The sequence below is a fragment of the Rhinolophus sinicus genome, linkage group LG10, assembly GCF_036562045.2.
Source record: "Rhinolophus sinicus isolate RSC01 linkage group LG10, ASM3656204v1, whole genome shotgun sequence".
Classification (NCBI taxonomy): domain Eukaryota; kingdom Metazoa; phylum Chordata; class Mammalia; order Chiroptera; family Rhinolophidae; genus Rhinolophus; species Rhinolophus sinicus.
Window position 1 is genome coordinate 33,368,873 of NC_133759.1, and position 17,627 is coordinate 33,386,499.

The window sequence follows — 17,627 nt, forward strand, 5'->3', positions numbered from 1 at the left end:
GAAAATGTTTTTTAACTTTTTAAATTTTAATTTCTTTTAAAATCAAAAGAAAAAAATGAATGTAATAATAATGAATTTATAATAATGAATCCAGACTGAATTATATTCATCTTTATAACGACACAGTTGTAAAATATAATTTTAGTATGAGATATATATGTATACATATTTCTTTTTTCTTTCTTTCTTTTTTTTTTTTTTTTAATGAAGGAAGGAGCAAAGTGTCCATGAAGAAAACAATGGCTAAAGCCATAAAAGTCAAAATGCAGCCCTGCCCAATAATCCACCCACAGGCCCCACCATGACCCCTACTGCAAAGGCAGAGCCCCTGTCCTACCACACACATGGGTGTGCAGCACTGGCTCGTTACACCTTGGGCTTCCATGAATGCTTCTCCTTCAGCATGCAATCCTTCCTCCCAGTTGCATCAAATCCTCCCTGTCCTTTCCCACTCAGTTCCCTGCCCTCTCCTACAGAAAGCCTTCCATGCCCACTAGGACAGCCACCAATCCCTGCCTTGTCTGAAGCGTCACGCACCCAAGGGACCGCACCATTAGCACCTGATTCTCCTACTACTCTCCATGAGCTTCAAGCGCTAATGGGAATGGGAGGATGAGCAAGAAGGTACTTGGATGACAACAGCAGTGTCTGTTATGATGTGAGCCCCGAGACAGAACTCCAGGCGCGGCCCATGCTAACCCTGGGCAGGCATGTGAGGCCCACCCCCTCACCTTTACCAGTGCACCACCCAGGATCTGGCTCCTTACAGATCGTAGCCCACAACACACGCCCTAGCTGACAGACTGGCATGTATCGGGACGGGGGCAGCACCCTGTGCCCTGGGGCTAAGCGCCCAGCTGTCTTACCTGGTGCCCACGCAGCACACGATTTGGCTCCGCTGAGCCTCCTGCCTCTTGCTGATCAAATGCTCCAGGCTGTAGCCACGTCCATCACCCCTGCACCCCGTGCACTGACCTGTTGCCTCTCGTCTAACTGTATCTCTTCTTTAAGGTGGAGCAGTGAGCACCTCCCCTAACCCATCGGAGGGACCCTTCTCACCTGGTTGTCTCTCCACTGCTGTGAGCTGTGAGAGGAGGGCTCATTCATCTCCTTACAGTGGCCCACTGGCAAGAAAGTCCTTAATACCCTTAGCATCTTATTTCTGAAGTCCCCATGCCTCTCCTGTTCCTGGCCCGAGCAGGGACGGGGCCCAGAAGCCAGTGTCCATGAGTGTGTGGACGTGCGTCCAAGGACGATGTTCTGGCTTAACCCTTTCCCAGGTCCTGTTTCTTCACTGTCCCCACGTCAGGCCCACTAGCAAAGGTGATGTGGGGCATTTTAGGTGTAGGGCGTGGCTGCCTGAATCTGGCCCGACAAGCATGTAGCAGAACTTGCTACCCCAGAGTTCAGAGCATCAAACCCCACACGGGACAAAGTACGGCTCTCACACGCCATGCTCCCTCACAAATGCCCCTTCCTGCGCACCTGGGATGTGCTGCTGTGTGGCCCAGCTGGAGCTCAGCTTCTCTGAAAGGCTAACCCCACATTGCAGGGTTGAATCATCGGGGTGGAGACCGACACTGGTCTGGGGGCTGCAGAAGAACAGGATGAGTGGACCTACAGAGTCGATGAGCAGGCCTCAGTAAGCCTGTTGACTTTATTGAGTTAACTTACAATGTTACACAAAGAAATACCTGATCAGTTTTTAAAACCTTGTGAAAACAAAAAGACATGCTGCCGAGATATGCTCCTGGGGAAATGGCTTCCCCAGGTCAGATGCTGGGCCACCAGAAGGGCCTGGGAGCCCACAGGGGTCCATGCTGGGAGACAAGGTTGGGGGAGACCAGGCTGAGGCCCAGGTCAGAGAGCCTGGTCCCCAATGGGATCAAGACTTGGAGGGGCTAGGGCCCTATGGTAGAGTTAAAGACTGTTCCCCCAAAATTTCGTTCACCTGGGACCTCAGAATGTGACCTCATTTGAAAAAATGGTTTTTGTGGATATAATTAGTTAAGGATCTTAAAATGAAAAATCATCCTGGATTTAGATGGGCCCCTAAATCCAATGACTGGTATCCTTATAAGTAAAGGAGAGGACACACAGAGACACAGAGAGAAGAAGGTCATGTGAAGATGGTGGCAGACATTAGAGCATTGCAGTCCCAAGCCAAAGAGTCTGGAGACACGAGAAGCTGGAAGTGGCAAGGAAAGATTCTCTCCCAGAGCCTCTGGAAGGAATGTGGCTCTGCCACATCTTGACTCCTGACTTCTAGTCTCCAGGATTGTGAGAGAATAATTTGTTGTTTTACGCCACTCTGTTTGTGGTAATTTGCTATGGCAGCTCCAGGAAACCAATACAGACACAGGAGGTGAGAGAGGAAAGGCCCGGGGCAGAGCAGGCAGATTGTTGAGAGGTGAGAGCTTCTCAGGTAAGCCCCTGGCCTGGGAGGGCACTGGACACAGCCATCTGTTCCCTTCCCAAAGGCTCCATGGGGCCCTGGGAGTGCCTGGTGCAGGCAAAGCTCCAGTCCTCCAGAAACGCTCCTTCATGCTGGGAGCGGCTGGGTAAGCTCCAGCAGGCAGGGAACCTCTCCCAGGGGCAGCCCATTAGGCTGGTTTCCTGACTTATGCTGTGGTGGAAGGTCCTCATGGGTCCTCATGAGGGCGGGGGCGGTGGCTCCAGCCTTGACTATAAATCCATCTCAATCCCCTCTGAAATACAAAAAATGCTAATGCCTGGGCCAGCCTGTGACTCTCCGAGCCATACACCCAGTAGGTAATATTAATGCGCAGCCAAGACAGAGGACCCAGGCGGGACCCAAGGGAGACACACCCCAGAAGAGTACTGCTTCCAAATCCTCCCCTCCCTGCAGAGGCGTGAGACCACCCATTATGGCTCTAGTGCTGGTTTCAAAGAGGTGACGCAAGGACCAGGCCCGCAGGTGTGTTTCATTGGCCTATGGGAGGGGAAGGGAGGCTGGCCCACACAGAAGGTCAAGTATAATCACAGTGCAGGTACCAGAAGGTTTCTTCTACAGTACATTTTGAAAGTAATTTCTTAATTGAGGTTTTATACAAGAGAATTGTTGCAGACACGTATCTCACCAGGCTGTTTATCAGTCTTGATTTTTCACTTCTTCAAGTGAGTGGATTTAGATGGGGTGATGGGTGGGGTGGTGAGAGGCAGGGGAATTCATGTGTGAAGACGAGAAACAAGATGCCTTTGTGCAGAGGGGAGTGCCAGGCAGAAGGCAGAAGAACAGAAGAGCCCTCTCCTGAGGCCTGAAGGCTAACAAGGTGGCATCTTTCCAGGGCTGGTGAGGTGGAAAGGACCACTTCAGAGGTCTAACGCAGCTCTGCATGCCCAGGTCCTCATGGGTCCTCAAGCCAGCCCCTCGGGGCCTCAGGCATGTTCAGCCCCAGGCTGAGAGAGGACTTGCTCCACCCAGAATGAGGTTGAACCCCCTCTGCCCTCCATGCAAGCGAGGCTAAGGGCAGGGTCAGATTCTGTGGCCAGGTCATTTTCTCCGCCTGTCTCTCCCCACAAAGTAGGCACTTGATACCTGTATTCAGAATGAGTGAATGGAGGAGGGGGGCCAGAGACATAGCCAGAGGCACACGGCAAGGATGGGAGGGAGGGAGGGGTGACTCCATTCTGGGAACTGTCTGGGCAACTCAGCTAATGGGAGGCTAGGGGGCGGGGGTGTCCTGGGTTGTATTGGCTGATGGACCGGATGTTTGTGGGGTGGGGGGAGTAGTCACTGTGCTGGGGAACAATTAGGAGCATCCCCCAGAGCCTTCGGGGATCTTGTCTACTTCCCAAACGTCTCTTCCACCATTCTAAGACAAAATAAACAAAATAATATTTCCCCCTCTCCATCTCCAGAGAATTCATTAAAATAAGCCTGTGTATGCAGAGAATTATGGCCCAGGCCTCCCAGCCTAATTACCATTTTAAAGGGTATTGGGAAAGGAATTCTACCTGCAGTGGGGTGGACACCTGCTTCCCTCTGGGCTTTCTCCCTTTCTCACCACAACGCTGACATTGGGTCACTGTGGCCTTTTAGTCTGGTGGGGTCTAAGACCAAGGAAGACAATGCCACCCGCAGCCACTGTGGTACCAACAGGAACCTGACACCAGCTATGGCCAGGCCCTGTGCTGGGCCCCCAGGAGTCCTGGCCTTAGCCAGGCCCAGAGCCCACCCAGGAACCAGAGCACATAGGAGTTCCCATAGAGTGTGGAGGCAAATGAACCCCTAGGACAATGTGCACTAGGAGAGGGGGCTACGGGAGGAGGGCCGAGCATGGGGAGGGTCCCACTCACAGAGTAAACGTGGGCTCTGAGCTGTGATGAGGCAGATGAGTAAGAAGAGAAGGAAGGGCATTCCAGCAGAGGCGACACCATGAGACCAGGTATGGAGGCATGACTGTCACTGCGTGGGGAGCAGCAAGCAGGGAGACCGGCTGGACCACAGGATGTGGGACAAGCCGTGGGCAATGGGAGATGACACTGGAGATGAAAGTGGGCTGAGATTCTGCGAGACTCGAACGACCTGGAGAGGGGCTGATCCACGTCCCTGACGACCACTGCAAAGGCCCTAAGCTCACCTTTGCCACCCACCACTGCCAAGAGCACCAACCAGCCAAAGGTCTCACCGCGTTCAGTGGGACACCAGTAACAGGCATTATATGTATCCTGACATTCAACAACTTCAAATAATTGAAATAATATCCGTGAAATGCACGCGCACAGACACACACACACACACACACACACACACACACACACACACTCACAACATGAATACCGAGTCAGACTGCAGAACTGAAGCCTGTCAGGGCTCGCATCCGGAATGCAGGCTGATGTGGTAGAACTCCCCTCATGGGGAGGTGAGGCCTCTGGCAGGCCTGCAGACACGACCACAGGCATGGCTGAGATCACCATCCAAAAGCCGGCGTGCAGAGCTGTGCACAGCACTTGGGGCCCCTCTTCTGACCCTTGGGGCCCCTCATGTTCTGACCCTTCCGTCAATTCTTACTAAGTTCACTAGTTATCTGGCCTTTCACATGAGAGCAGAGGAAAAGCAGGGAATTTGAGGGAGGCAGAGAGAGGGGCTGTATTTGAGGCGAAGACGATGACTGATCCAGAGGGAGACAGACGTGTCTGACTAAAGAGCAGACAGAATGGTAATCAGCAGAGAGCTATACTCTGCCTCCTCTGTCAGTCCAGGAAGGCAGAGGGACTTCTTAACACAGCTGTCCCCAGGGTGTTCTATAAATATCTGTCCTCTGAGGACTTCATGACAAGAAGATTCCATGACCAAACACATCTGGGAGATGTTGCACACCACATCCCTCTTTCATCACAAAACCATACACTGACGTAGTGAGGGCCCCGAGAAGTCCTGCAGTAGTAGAAAAGTTGAGTTACCTTGTTCACCAATATTCCCCAAATCGATACAAATACTAAATCTTCCTCTCTGCCTTTTTTTCCTCAAATAATACCTACAAACATCCCGTGAAACTAGTATCTCACAGAATCCACTGGCTTAGAAAAATGCATTATTATGTGTCTCTTTCTTAAGGAAGAGCACGATCTCTTTTTTCTTAAAAACAGTTGAAATTATTATCTTTGGTGCCTTTTGCAAAACGCTATAGTTGCAGGGAAAATTCACTTCATTTGCACAGACTTCCCCACTCACCCAAGTGGTGCCAGGAAAGCGGAATGTCACTGACCCCCACGAGCTCAGCCTGTGGGCCACTGGGTGACTGCAGCCCACCTGAGAGCCAGGAGCCACAGGTCCATCTGTCCAGCCTCCTGCCCATGCAGATCAGCACAGACCCATCACATCAGCCTCTCCAGGGAAGGAAGTGCCTCAGCAACTCTGCGTGTGCATGTTACGTGTGTGTGTGTATAGGTGCATGCATGTGCATGAAGGTCCAACAACTATAACTGTGCTCAAGGAGGAAGTTCAAGGAGGGAGTTCTTTGACCTCCCTCATCTTGTGCCTTGTCCATCCTCCTCCACGTGACAAGCCCCCACGTAACCCAGTTGTTCAGACTTGCCCATGGGGAGCCAAAGGACACAGACTGAAACATGTCCTTCTTCTACCAGAAAATGTTTCCTTTACTGAGTTTGGGATCTTCAGAATGGCTCAGGGTCTTTTCTGGGCTGGGGCCAGTGCACAGATGGGAAAGCAAATGCCCTGGGCCCCGGGAAGGTCCCGCTCTCATCTCAGCATTACCAAGCCCCAGGGAAAGACCAGCATAGTCTCCAGGCAGCTGTCATGGCTGCAGACACCATGGGTGTGGGGGGGTGAGGGGCACCCAGGACCTCACCTGGTACGTGTTGTCAAAGCTGTCATACATGAACCGCGTGATCAGAGACGTCTTCCCAACTGTAAAACAATAAGAAGAGAGGGATTCAGCCATGGCGTCTGAGCTAGGCTCTTCTAAACACACTTCATGTGAAGAAAATACAATGAAACCAAAAAAAAGCCCCAAGGAAAAAATGAGATGCGAAAACAGAAGTGGGAGGCAGACTCCGGGAGAGTGACCCTGAGAGAGATGGCAAAGTCTCCACTGGGTGGGCTGCAGGGGAGCTCTTGCCAGGCAGCAAGGAGGAGCCGCCCCCCCTGCTCTGTGAATCCTCATCACCCATATTCAGGTCTTCCTCGACCCACAAGAGCCCAACTGAAGCAAGAGTCATATATGAAGAATCAGAGCAAGTAGGTATAAGATGGAAGCTTCTCCCACACCAACACACCTTCACCTGGAAACACTGCCTCGCCATTGGTCACAGGCTGGGATGGAGGCACGCTCTTTAGTTCCCATTCATTCAGCCTGGGGACTGGTGAGGAAGATGGCTTTCCAATGAACCAGGGGGCAGGGGAAGTAAATGGGTAAATGTCCAGTGTCTCTCATGGGCAGGACTGTTTTGTGTAGTATATGCCTTACTGTCCAGCTCCTTACAGGAGGTTTAGCATCCCTGGACCTCGCTGGGTAAATGCCAGCAGGATCCTGTCCTTGTGCCAACCCTCCCCCTTTGCAGATGCCCTCTAAGTGTCAATAACACCCCCAACTGAGAACCACTGCTATGGCTAAGAGAACCAGGAAGTCTCTTGGGAATCCCACAAGTGCTGCTAATTTCCCAAACTGCAGGGTTTGGCTTCTAACCTAACCCGAGCAGGTCCCCTGGGGCCTGGCAGTGGTGGAAATGCCTAGGGCAGCATTTCTATCTCTGGGAGGGGAGGAAGGGTGATAAAGGTCAGGCCCAGCATGGAGTCCTTCTCTACACTGTCCCACCCAGTCTCTGCCATGGCCCTGGGAGGCTCAAAAGGGACTGGCCCCCCTGAGTTTGGCTCAGAGTCCCTTCTGCTCTGGGCTACCAGAAACAGACAAGCCTGGGAGGGAAAGCAAAACAGCCAGTGCCTTAGAGTTCTCCATTCTGCCTGTCCCCAATTCTCGGATGGGACTGGTCTGATGGGGTGGCTGGTTACTGCCCGGATGGAGCAGGACAACCCGGGGGCTTCTCTGGGAAAGGTCCTTTCCCATTCTGCAGCCTCAGTAGTGCACCCTGTACCAGACAAGGGCAACCATCTCCTGACAGCCAACCTCTGTAAGGGAAAGACAACTGTCTTCTAGCCAGAAGGAACGTTGCATGGATTGTGCTTGGGGCTAATTTAGATGGCACCGTCTTTGACCCAGAATTGGTTAGCTGGATTCAAATCCTAGCTGGGGCAGTGTTCAGCTGCACCATTTTGAGGTGGCCACCACCCCTCTGGACCTCAATGCCTCTTTTAAAAATGGGTATAATACCATCAAAGACTTCACAGAGCAGTAGAAATTAAATGAGATAATGAAAGTCCCAAGCACAAAGGAAAGGTTTAACAGTGGAAGGAGGTAGCTGAGACAGTTTCCAAAATACCCGACAAAAAAATAAAAACTGAAAAACACCACCACTACTGGTGGTACCTGACCTTGCCCATCATCTGGCTATTCCTGACTTGTATCCTTTATAATAAAACTGGAATCTTAAGTGCAGCACAACGCTTTCCTGACTTTTATGAATTGGAATCTAAGAAGAGTCATGGGAACCCCTGGATATGTAGTCAGTCAGTTAGAAGTGTGGTGTCCTTGGGAACACCACTTGCAGCTACCATCTGAAGTGGGGGCCAGTCTCGTTGGGGACTGTGCCCTTAAACCTGGGGAGTCTGATGCCATCTCTGGGTAGGCAGTGCCAGCATAGACTGAAGTACACCCGCTAGTGTCAGAGTGGCCACCGTTCTAGAAGAATATCTCTGGGATAAGCAGTATGCACGAAAGGTCTCTTCTAATTTTCCCTGGAAACTGCCCTTTGAGCTCTGGATAGGCATTTAATCTGTAAAGTGTTGCTTTAAGTCTCCCCTTAAATTTTACGTGAAAGTGAGATGTAGGGGTCTCCCACACAGAAAGGTCTGGCTGGACACAGCTAAGGGGATCCCAGTTTAAAAAGACAAAAAAAAAAAAAAAAAAAAAGACAAAATCAAGGAGAGCCCAGTTTCCTCCTTTTCCAAGATAATGGAATGTTACCACCTCCTCGGGAAGAGAGGCACAGCGGCAGCCACTGGTAACGTACACTCCGCATCTGATACCTGGGGAAAGCGGCAAGCATCAGGGAGCAGGGTGGGGAGATGGCAGCAAGACACAGGTTCTTGTTTCTCAACAGGTTCTTCCCTGAGGCAAATGAAGTTGTGGGAGGAGACACAGTGAACTCACAAAAAGCCACTAAAAGAACAGGAGGTTCACTGAGTAGCTGAGAACTCAGAAATCCCTACAAGGGTTTCTCACGCCACATCACCCCTTCTTGAGACACCAGCCACTGGCAGTGGATTCGCACTGCCTCGCAGGATGGAAGGAGAAAATTCCAAGAAAACAAGTTGCTTCTTGGGGCTGTACAGGAGGAACTGGTAAGTGTGGGGTCTGGGCCACAGCCAATAGTTTCTGAACATTCCCACAATAACCATCAGAGGCAACACGTAGACGCTGTATTTACAGAGCATGTTCCAGGCACATGCCAGGGGCAGTGCCAGGCATGGATATGCATGAGTAAACAGAAGCGACAGGATAGGATACCTGCTGCCTGACGCTTGCAGGACTCTATGCTTGCAGCAACACTGTACTAAGCCCTGTTTAGTCCTCAACACTGAAGCGGGTAATCACGTCATCTCCATTTATACAAGAGGAGACGAGACCACAGGGACTTGCCCAGGGCCAGCGCCAAGTGGGGCGAAGATGAGGTGGCCTGACCAGGAACCGAGTTCCTATTCCCAACACTTCTTGGCATCGTTGAGTCAAACTTGGTTTCAGGATTCTGCCAGGTCGTGACTGCCACCACCGTGGATGTCACGGAATCCCCGGGAATAGCCCCCACCAAGCCGAGGCACCTTTTCCTTGAGACCAGCTGGAGGTAAGTGCTCCTCCCCACTCAGGTGGTGCTTGACCCAATCCGGAAGGTCAGAAATTGGGAACCGAGGTGGGCTCAGAAAGTAAGGGTGGGGGGGTTCGAACACTGGGGGCCCAGCACCCCAACTGAATCCTGGACTGCATGATGGCTCATTACTGATTGGTTGCAAAAGAGAGTAATTTCTTACTATTCCTCTAGGCTCGTTTTTCTTATTTCTTAGAGCAGAAGCCCTCCTCTTCCCTGCGTCAGAGCTTCCCCAAGACCACCCACTCCCCTTTCCTAGGCTGCCAGGAGAACATAACTCAGAGCCTGTCCGAACTTGTCAGCCTGGCCTCTCACACAGCTCGTCCTTCCCGGTGGTATACATCTGTACTCTTCATTGCAGGTGACGTTGCTGGTATGTTCTGTCCCAGCCCCCAATTTGAGCAAGTCTGACTGCAGGGCCTCCACCCTGACTCTCGGCCCCAAAGCCCCCGGGTGGACTCACCCGTGTGCAGGCGACGGACCAGTTCTCAGAGGAAAGCCTGGGCAACACTGTCCGACAGGAATGGCAGGAAAGGCTTCCTAGGGCCCCCAGAGCTTATTAAAAGGAGCCCCTTGCACACAGACGCCCAGGCTCTGCCCTGGCATCTCATAAACGAGTGGAGCTGGTAAAGGGGCTGCCCTGTGCCAAGCTCTTCTCCCTTCCATCGGGCTGCTGCCCTTTCCTCACCCTTTACCCCACCCTCAACAACGGCCCTGAGTATAAGGTGCTAGAACCTGGAAACAGTGAATATGCACAGCCCATCCACCTGGCCACTCTCTCAGTCTCCCCACAAAGAGTGGCAGAACAGCTGGAGCCATCACCTGACTGGGCACCACCACTGGCTATAACCTGAGAGGGGCAGTGGCATCAACCAGATCGGACAGGGGAGGTGTGGGAGGGGCAGGAGATGCTCCCCTGAGGCCCCTCCTGCCCTCCCACCAGCCCCTGCAGCCTCTGTCAGAGATGTCCTCCCCACACAGCTCTGTTCTCAAGGTCACACTGTCCCGCACGCCATCCAACAAGTCTGAGACACCACTGCAGCAAAGCAGAGCTTTTTCTGAAGGCAAAGATCCAGCTCCACTGGCAGGATTTTATTAAAATTAAGCAGCCAAATCATTATTAAGCTTTTTTTATCTCAGCTCATGGCTCAGCAATATTCCTGTAATCTTCTGGTAGTTTAGTTCCATGTGATTAAGCAGAGAGATGCATTTTTCCTTTCAACCAAATGAGGGTGAGAAAAATCTATTACTGAGTATTTACCAGGAACCTCTAGAAAGAAGCAATAGAAACTCTAACTCTTACCGGGCTTCTACTTAGTGCCATATAAGAAATTTGGTGCTTTATTTGGGGGTCTCTCATTTGACCTTCATCACAATTCAATGTCACAGAACTGGTAAGCAATGGAGCTGGCGTATGAACCCAGATCTGACGCCAAAGGCCATGCCGTCGTGCTGGTGTATAGAAGGGTCTGACAAGCAGCAAAGCAGGAGGTCACAAAAGTCAGAGACTCAGCAAGGGGCAGGGGCAGCTGACAAACTGTGGGAAAGTGGTGCAAGAACCGATATTCTAGGAAGGAACAGTGTGAGCAAATACACAGAGGCAGGGAGAGACAGAGCTTGTGAGAATTGACAGGAGGCAACAAGCCAGGTTGGGGAGGCAGGGGGTCACAAGCAAGTCCAGGAGCCACAAGGGACAAAGTTGGAGGCTTCTATATCTGTGCTTTGTCTCAAGGAAATGAGGGCAGACCAGGTGTGTGAGGAGAGGGCTAAGTGACAAACACTATTCAAGAAGTTCCACGTGGCCAGAGTTGATTGAAACCAAATCCATCTCTGGGGCCAGTTGTGGAGGGAGGGAAGGGGCAGGCAGGGAGAGGCAAGTCTACAGGGCCATGGTGCCACATCACGGAGCACGGATTCTCTCCCAAGGGTGGTGGGCGCTTCAGAAGGGCCTTAAGCAGAGGGGTGGTGGGAACAGACGTGGCAGTTCGTGATTTCCACGACGGCTCACAAAATAGTCCCCACACCACATGCTCTTTTTACAATGTACCACTGACACTATTCAGGGGTAAATCTGGGCAGGCCTGTGGATGTGGCAGAAATGGCATGGTGTATGACTCCCAAGGCTAGGTAGGAAAGGCAGCACCACTTTTGTCTGGAGTGCGTTTGTTCCCTCACACCCTGGAAACTATCCCTTCAACCGAGCCGCCATGCTGGGAGGAAAAAGCCCAAGGCAGCCTACAGGAGGGAGACCACAGAGACACACACGTGGCAAGAAAGAGGCCCCAAGCCAACAGCCAGCAGCCAGCAACAGACCTGAGGGTGAGCGAGCCTCCGATGACTCCAGCCACCAGCCTTCTAGTCGCAAGCGGATGCCGAGTGAACAGAGACACACTTTCCCGGGCAGGGCCTGCCCAAACGACAGATTCCTGAACCAAGTAAATATTCTCATTGTCTTCAGCCAGTAAGTGTGGGGGTGGTTTGTTACACAGCACTAGGTAATGAGAGCGACAAATCTGTGCTTTAGAAAGAAAACTTACACTTCTACAGGGATAATGGCCTACAGAGGACGGCCAGGAGCAGCAGTCCAGCAAGGGATGGCAGATTTTGGTTAAAGCAGAGGCAGTGGGGCTGGGAAGGACAGGAGAGCAGAGGACAGTGACAGTATCTAGTAACTGGTCAGATTTGGAGGAGAGCCCAGGACCCCTCCTTGTTACCTGGCTTTGTGACTAGCAGATGATGGAGCCATTCCTTGAGCCCAAAAACCTGGATGACAAGCAAACACCAAGTATTACCCTGGATTCAGGTCACCCATAAAAGCTTTCTTTCGAATTGTCAGACCGAAGCCCAAACACCAGCACTACATTCAGGAAAAAAAATCATGCAATGATTACTATTATAATAATTCAATCTCATGAGCCGAGCATCTGAGCTTATTTTCCGTTGCTGACATCACCATGAAACAGGTATTTTCTTACCCCAGTGGGAGCTGCTGGCCCAGGGGTCTTGCACACCCACGGGCTGTCCAGATGAGCTCAGTCCCACCCGCCCTGGAAATTCCACCAGCACAAGGTGGACTGAATGCTGGCCATTAACAGTCAGCTACCAGCACCCACCTGGACCTCACCCACCTTGGGGACCGACCACTCACTCCACCAGCCACCCCGGGATCTCAGTCCCCATCTCAGTGGCAGGTCTCAGGTAAAGAAGCATGTGTACATCTGGGCAGCGTCTAGGTAGCTGCAGAGGATGTAAGGCCTCTCTACCCACTCAATAAACACCCACTGGGGGCTTCTGTGTGCCTGGTAAATGCTGGTCCCAGAATCCACAGCGAGAGCAGGTGTCCCTCTGCCCTCCAGCAGCCCTCGTCCAGTGCTAGGGCTAGATTCAGGTGCAAATACCTGAGATGTGAGGCCACTTGGATGGGGACAACTGAGAGGCTGACAAAAAGGCAAGGTCCCTCTATGCTGGGGAACTGCAGCGGCCTCCTGAAGGAGGTGGCATTTGGATGGGTCTTAACTGGGCATCAGTGGACTGGTATTCCCAGGGGGAGGATTGGAAAGAGCCGGTGCTATGAGGCTGAGCTGCCCCCTGCATACAGCTGTCACTTATGCACGCTTCTCCACGGCTGCCACATGAAGTCAAACGCACCTAGGGCTTTGGGGTCAGTACTTATGAGGGCTCCTGGGCTTGGCTTGTGCCCGGGCCACAGCATGACAACTGAGTGGGCTGTGAGCTCCCAGATTCCTGCTCTGACACTGTCTCCCTCCATGAAGGAACCTTCTTCACCCTGTTATCGCCACGGCTAGTGTGGGTGTGGGTATGGGTAGAGATTGCTATGACGGCCTTAATGGAGCAGAATGTGAGGCAGAGCACAAGAAATTAGCTGGAGACTTTGTGGAGGGTCTGCCAGGACCTGGCAGCATGTGTACCACCCACAAGGTAGCCCCTCACCGAGCCAAGCCAGAAACTGGGCCCACAATCTGTTCTCAGCTACACGTTTGCATTAACCACCTACCACAGCTTCGGGTACCGCTGAACAGATAGTGGGGTCCCGCCTGGTCCTCCTCGGGGTCACAGAGCTGGGCCCAGAGTGGTAGGCAGGAAAGACATGGCAGAATGCACTGCCATTTCTAGGCCACCTCGGTAGGCTGTCCACCTCTTAGACACCTGTGTTTTTAGAGAACAGTCCCCATGCCTGGGAAAGGGTCCCGGCATACTTGGCCCGCAGCCTCCCTTAAGACAGCCCCAGGTCAGAGAACATCTGCAGTTGTGAGAGGCGGCCTTTGGGGCTGAAAAGGCAAATCTGTTCCCTAAGGCTCGGGTCAGCAGCCCAGTCCTAGAATGAGCTGGTTGATTCAGTTATCCCATCAGCTCAGCTTGCAGAACACAGGTGGGAAATGCTGTGTGAGGGTTGGGAAGTGCCTGCCTGGCCAGGGGCTCAGTTCTTGCCCTGCAGTTGGGAAGGAGGCCAGGCCATCCTGGCCCAGTGTTCCTGCTCTGCAGGGGCCTCGGGAGAGGACTCCCTCATGCCCTTGAAAGCCCGTGCCCACAAAGTCCCCTATTACCGGCCTAACTGTGGGGTAACCCCAGGCCCTGTAGTAAAAAGAACAGGAAGGGACACCAGCTACATCTATCTGCCTGATACGTGTTTTCTTTTGGTCCATTTTCACAAAACAGAAAACCTGGCCCCATCTGCCCTGCAAGATGGACAAGCGTGGGGGGCTGGGGGCCGGGCTCTCTGCTCCACACCCACGCTGCCACCCAATGCTCAGAAAGGTGGCTCCAGACCAGGGCTCTGCTAGCTCCTACCTGAGCCCTGAGAGCCCGACTAGCTCACTGTAGCCTAAATGAGGAAACGTGAAAAATCCCATTTCAAACTGTTCCCCAAAAGACTCAGACGGTAATTAAGAAATATGCAAAGTTCTTCATTGGACACTTTAATTAAGTGTGTTAATTCCCTCTGCCAGAGGATGCTTAGCCACCTGAGCCTCACTGAGGGACCCAGGGAAGACGGAACAGAGGAGGGAGGAGGGTAGGAAGGAGCGGGAGGGGGCGGGCAGGGCAGCGGTGGGCTGCTCTGGCCCAGGTCCGTCCTCCTGCTCCAGTTGGGAGGTTGACCCATTGCTGACCCTCTCACTTCCCCATTGTCCTTGACCTGTGCCATCTCCTCTGTCCAAGCCCAGTGACCCCAGGAAAGCCTGGCCCGAGTCAAGGCTGTGGGGTGTCACCTACGCACTTCCCTTACCTGAGAGAAAAGAGGAAGCCTGAGGTGCAGGAGGAAGTTCTAGCCGCTTATGTGCCCTTGGCTGGCTATGGACCTGGACCTGTCACAGCTCCCACTCAGCGTCTCAGCTTCCATCAGACTAAGAAGGAACAGGACGAGTGGGTCCTAAAGAATCCCATCAGCATAACAGTGCGTGCTTCAACCATGTAGAAAGGATGGGGAAAAGGAAAGGCAAAATAAAGTAAAGCAAGGACTCCAGGTGGGGAGTTTTCTTATTATCTGCGAGCCCACAAGGTACCGCCAAGGTGGTCAGTCCTGCACTCCATTCATTCCTCCTGAACGCCGCAACTCAGTCCTGTGGTTGCCCAGGACATGACGGCCTGCTGGGACTCCACGTGGCCAGCAGGGCTGGAACCTGGGAGGTGCAGTCTTAATCTCCCTTCCTGCGCTAATGCTCTGGCCCACTTCCTGCTTTTTTCCCCAGAGGTTCCACCTTTAGCAGAAAGAGGCACGTTCCAAGGAAACAGGCAGCTAGTGGGGCTGGGCTGGGAGAGGCTCCAGCCTCAAATGGCCACACCAGCACCTCTGGCTGCCACAGGGAAGGCGTGGCCACATCTCCTTTGGCCTGGTGGCGTGCTTTCATCTTTGCTTTTCTTCTTTTCCTCTTCAGCTTCCCTTCACTTTCTAAAGCCCCCAGACCCAGCTTGTGGTCTGGTCTTGGCCTCAGCCCCTCCCTCCCCCAGAACCCCATGAGCTGTTAGGACACTACAAATCATCCCTGCCCAGCCCACATCAGGAGTTTCTAAGAGAGTCCACACCTGACCTGAGATTTCCTCTTCTCCCCAGCCCAAAGTATATCCTTCCCAATCATTCTCTAATACGTATATTCATTGTCTGCACAAATCAGCTGAATAGCGAGCGTAGATTTCTCTTGTTTGCAGCTATGAATGCTGAGAGCTATACAACGCAAAGGAGAAGAAGTAAGCTAAAAAAGAGAAGCCTGAAGCAAAAGTTTGTTTACAGAAATACATCTAGTAACATCTTACTCAAGTCACTGAAGTCAGACTAAGAAATTGCCTGATCTCCCTGGCATTCAAAGCAAAAAAAATAAAAATAAAAATAAAAAATACATGACCAACTGTAAGCTTCACAATACTCATGAGATAAAACCAAACCAGTTGCTGAGCTTTTTATAAGAGTTGAATAGCAGAAAGTTCTTGAAAAGACTCTGGAGGCCACTTAAAGGGCAAATTTACATGTTTTATATAATCAACTGAATGTCCATCACTAATGAAAATCAAGGATGCCAGCCAGACCAGACCACCCCCACCCCCACCCGAGTCAATGTTCGCAGCCCAGACCCGGGCTCCCTACACATAAATGATTAAATGGAAAACCAACGGCCCAAGACTTCAGCTTCTTATCAAGATGGAGTGACAGGAACCAGATTTATCCTGTCACCTTAAAGAACCAAAAGACAGACAAAATATATGAAGTAATGATTTTCAAGACACTGGATATCAGGCACTGAAGTACAGTGAACTCTGAGAGGCATGAAACAAATGAAGTAAGCCTCATAATTGCCCCCAAAATATTGCTGTGAGAAACTTCCATGCCACAACATAGGGAGGGGGGAGCCAGGTGGAGCCTGGTGGGCTCCCTGAGTTGAGGACATAGAGCTGAGAGTCCAGAGAAAACAAGGCAGCCAGAGTTCACAAGACAGAGCATAAGAGAGGAGGGAGATGCCCACAGAGAGAACTCCAGACGTCTGCAAAGGGGCTCTCTCAAGTCTTCAGCTCAGGACTGATAAGAAAATGCGTGTAAGGAAACTACTTAAGACTGGCGAAAGAACCATCCAAATGGATTAAAGGAAACAGTGCCTGGCATCCATCTGGCATCCAGCAGGGCTTGGGAGGGTGCCTATTCCCACCTGTTTCTACCTGTTTCCAGAGGGGAAAGCCTCATCAATCTCAGGGAGTCCACCAGTCCAACAAAATTAACTATAATATATTGGATCACAGACCTAAAAAAAACATAGAAAAAAACAATCTTGCTCACTGGACAGAAACCATGCAAATCAGAAGAAAATGAAGTGACACCTTTGAAGTACTAAAAAGAAATATTGCCGACACAGAATTCTATGCAGCAAAAATCTTTCAAAAGTGAAGTAAAACAAAGGAAATCAATTTATTTAGGAGATAATTTATTCTAGCACACCTACAACACAACAAAGGGAGTTCTTTGGGCAGAAGGAGCAGGATACCTGTACACTCACACTAACATCCAAGGTGGTCAGGACATGAACTTAAAGTCCGACAGACCTGGATTTCCATCCCAGCTCTGCCACTTCTTTTCCTGTGTGACCTTGGGTTAGTGACTGTCCGCTGAGGCTCAGCTTCTCACACGGACAATGGGGGAGGAAGTGCTGACCTCACGGAAGTATTATGAATTCTCTGAGAACAGTAAAAAGTTAACGTTCTGGGTGACAGGCACATGGGAAGTCTTGCTACTATTCTTGAAGCTTTCTATAAGCCTAAAATTATATCAAAATAAAAAGTTAAAGGAAAAACCTGAAGCTGATCTTGTAAAGCATGCACACACGTGCACACATCCCTTTCTCGCACATGCCTGGCACATCCCGGAAACGGCTCGTTCTGAGTAGTTAACATTCTAGTCAACACGAAACGTTCCTAAGGAAGTAGAACATAACTGTACGTGGCATCAACTTAGTCTTCACAGAGAACCAGGACCCCTCTGGGCACTGCGGGACTGCTGTGGGCGCTTCTAACCATATCCCAGGAGATGGACAAGCCTGGACAGGTCAGCTCAGGGACAGAACCCAGGTGTAACCACCACGTGTGCCTGCACACTGAGATACACACGCGCACACATATACACATGCGCGCGCGCGCACGTACACACATAAACGCACACACAC

General features: G+C 51.5%; 1 protein-coding gene across 1 annotated transcript in view; it reads right to left on the reverse strand.

Moving 5' to 3' along the window:
• RAB6B (RAB6B, member RAS oncogene family) overlaps positions 1–17,627 on the reverse strand; it is a 56,514-nt gene that overhangs the window by 25,406 nt on the left and 13,481 nt on the right. Inside the window, exon 2 of the mRNA XM_074312860.1 lies at positions 6,336–6,394. Within this exon, the coding sequence (XP_074168961.1) occupies positions 6,336–6,394 (59 nt within the window). The remainder of the gene's footprint in view (positions 1–6,335; positions 6,395–17,627) is intronic.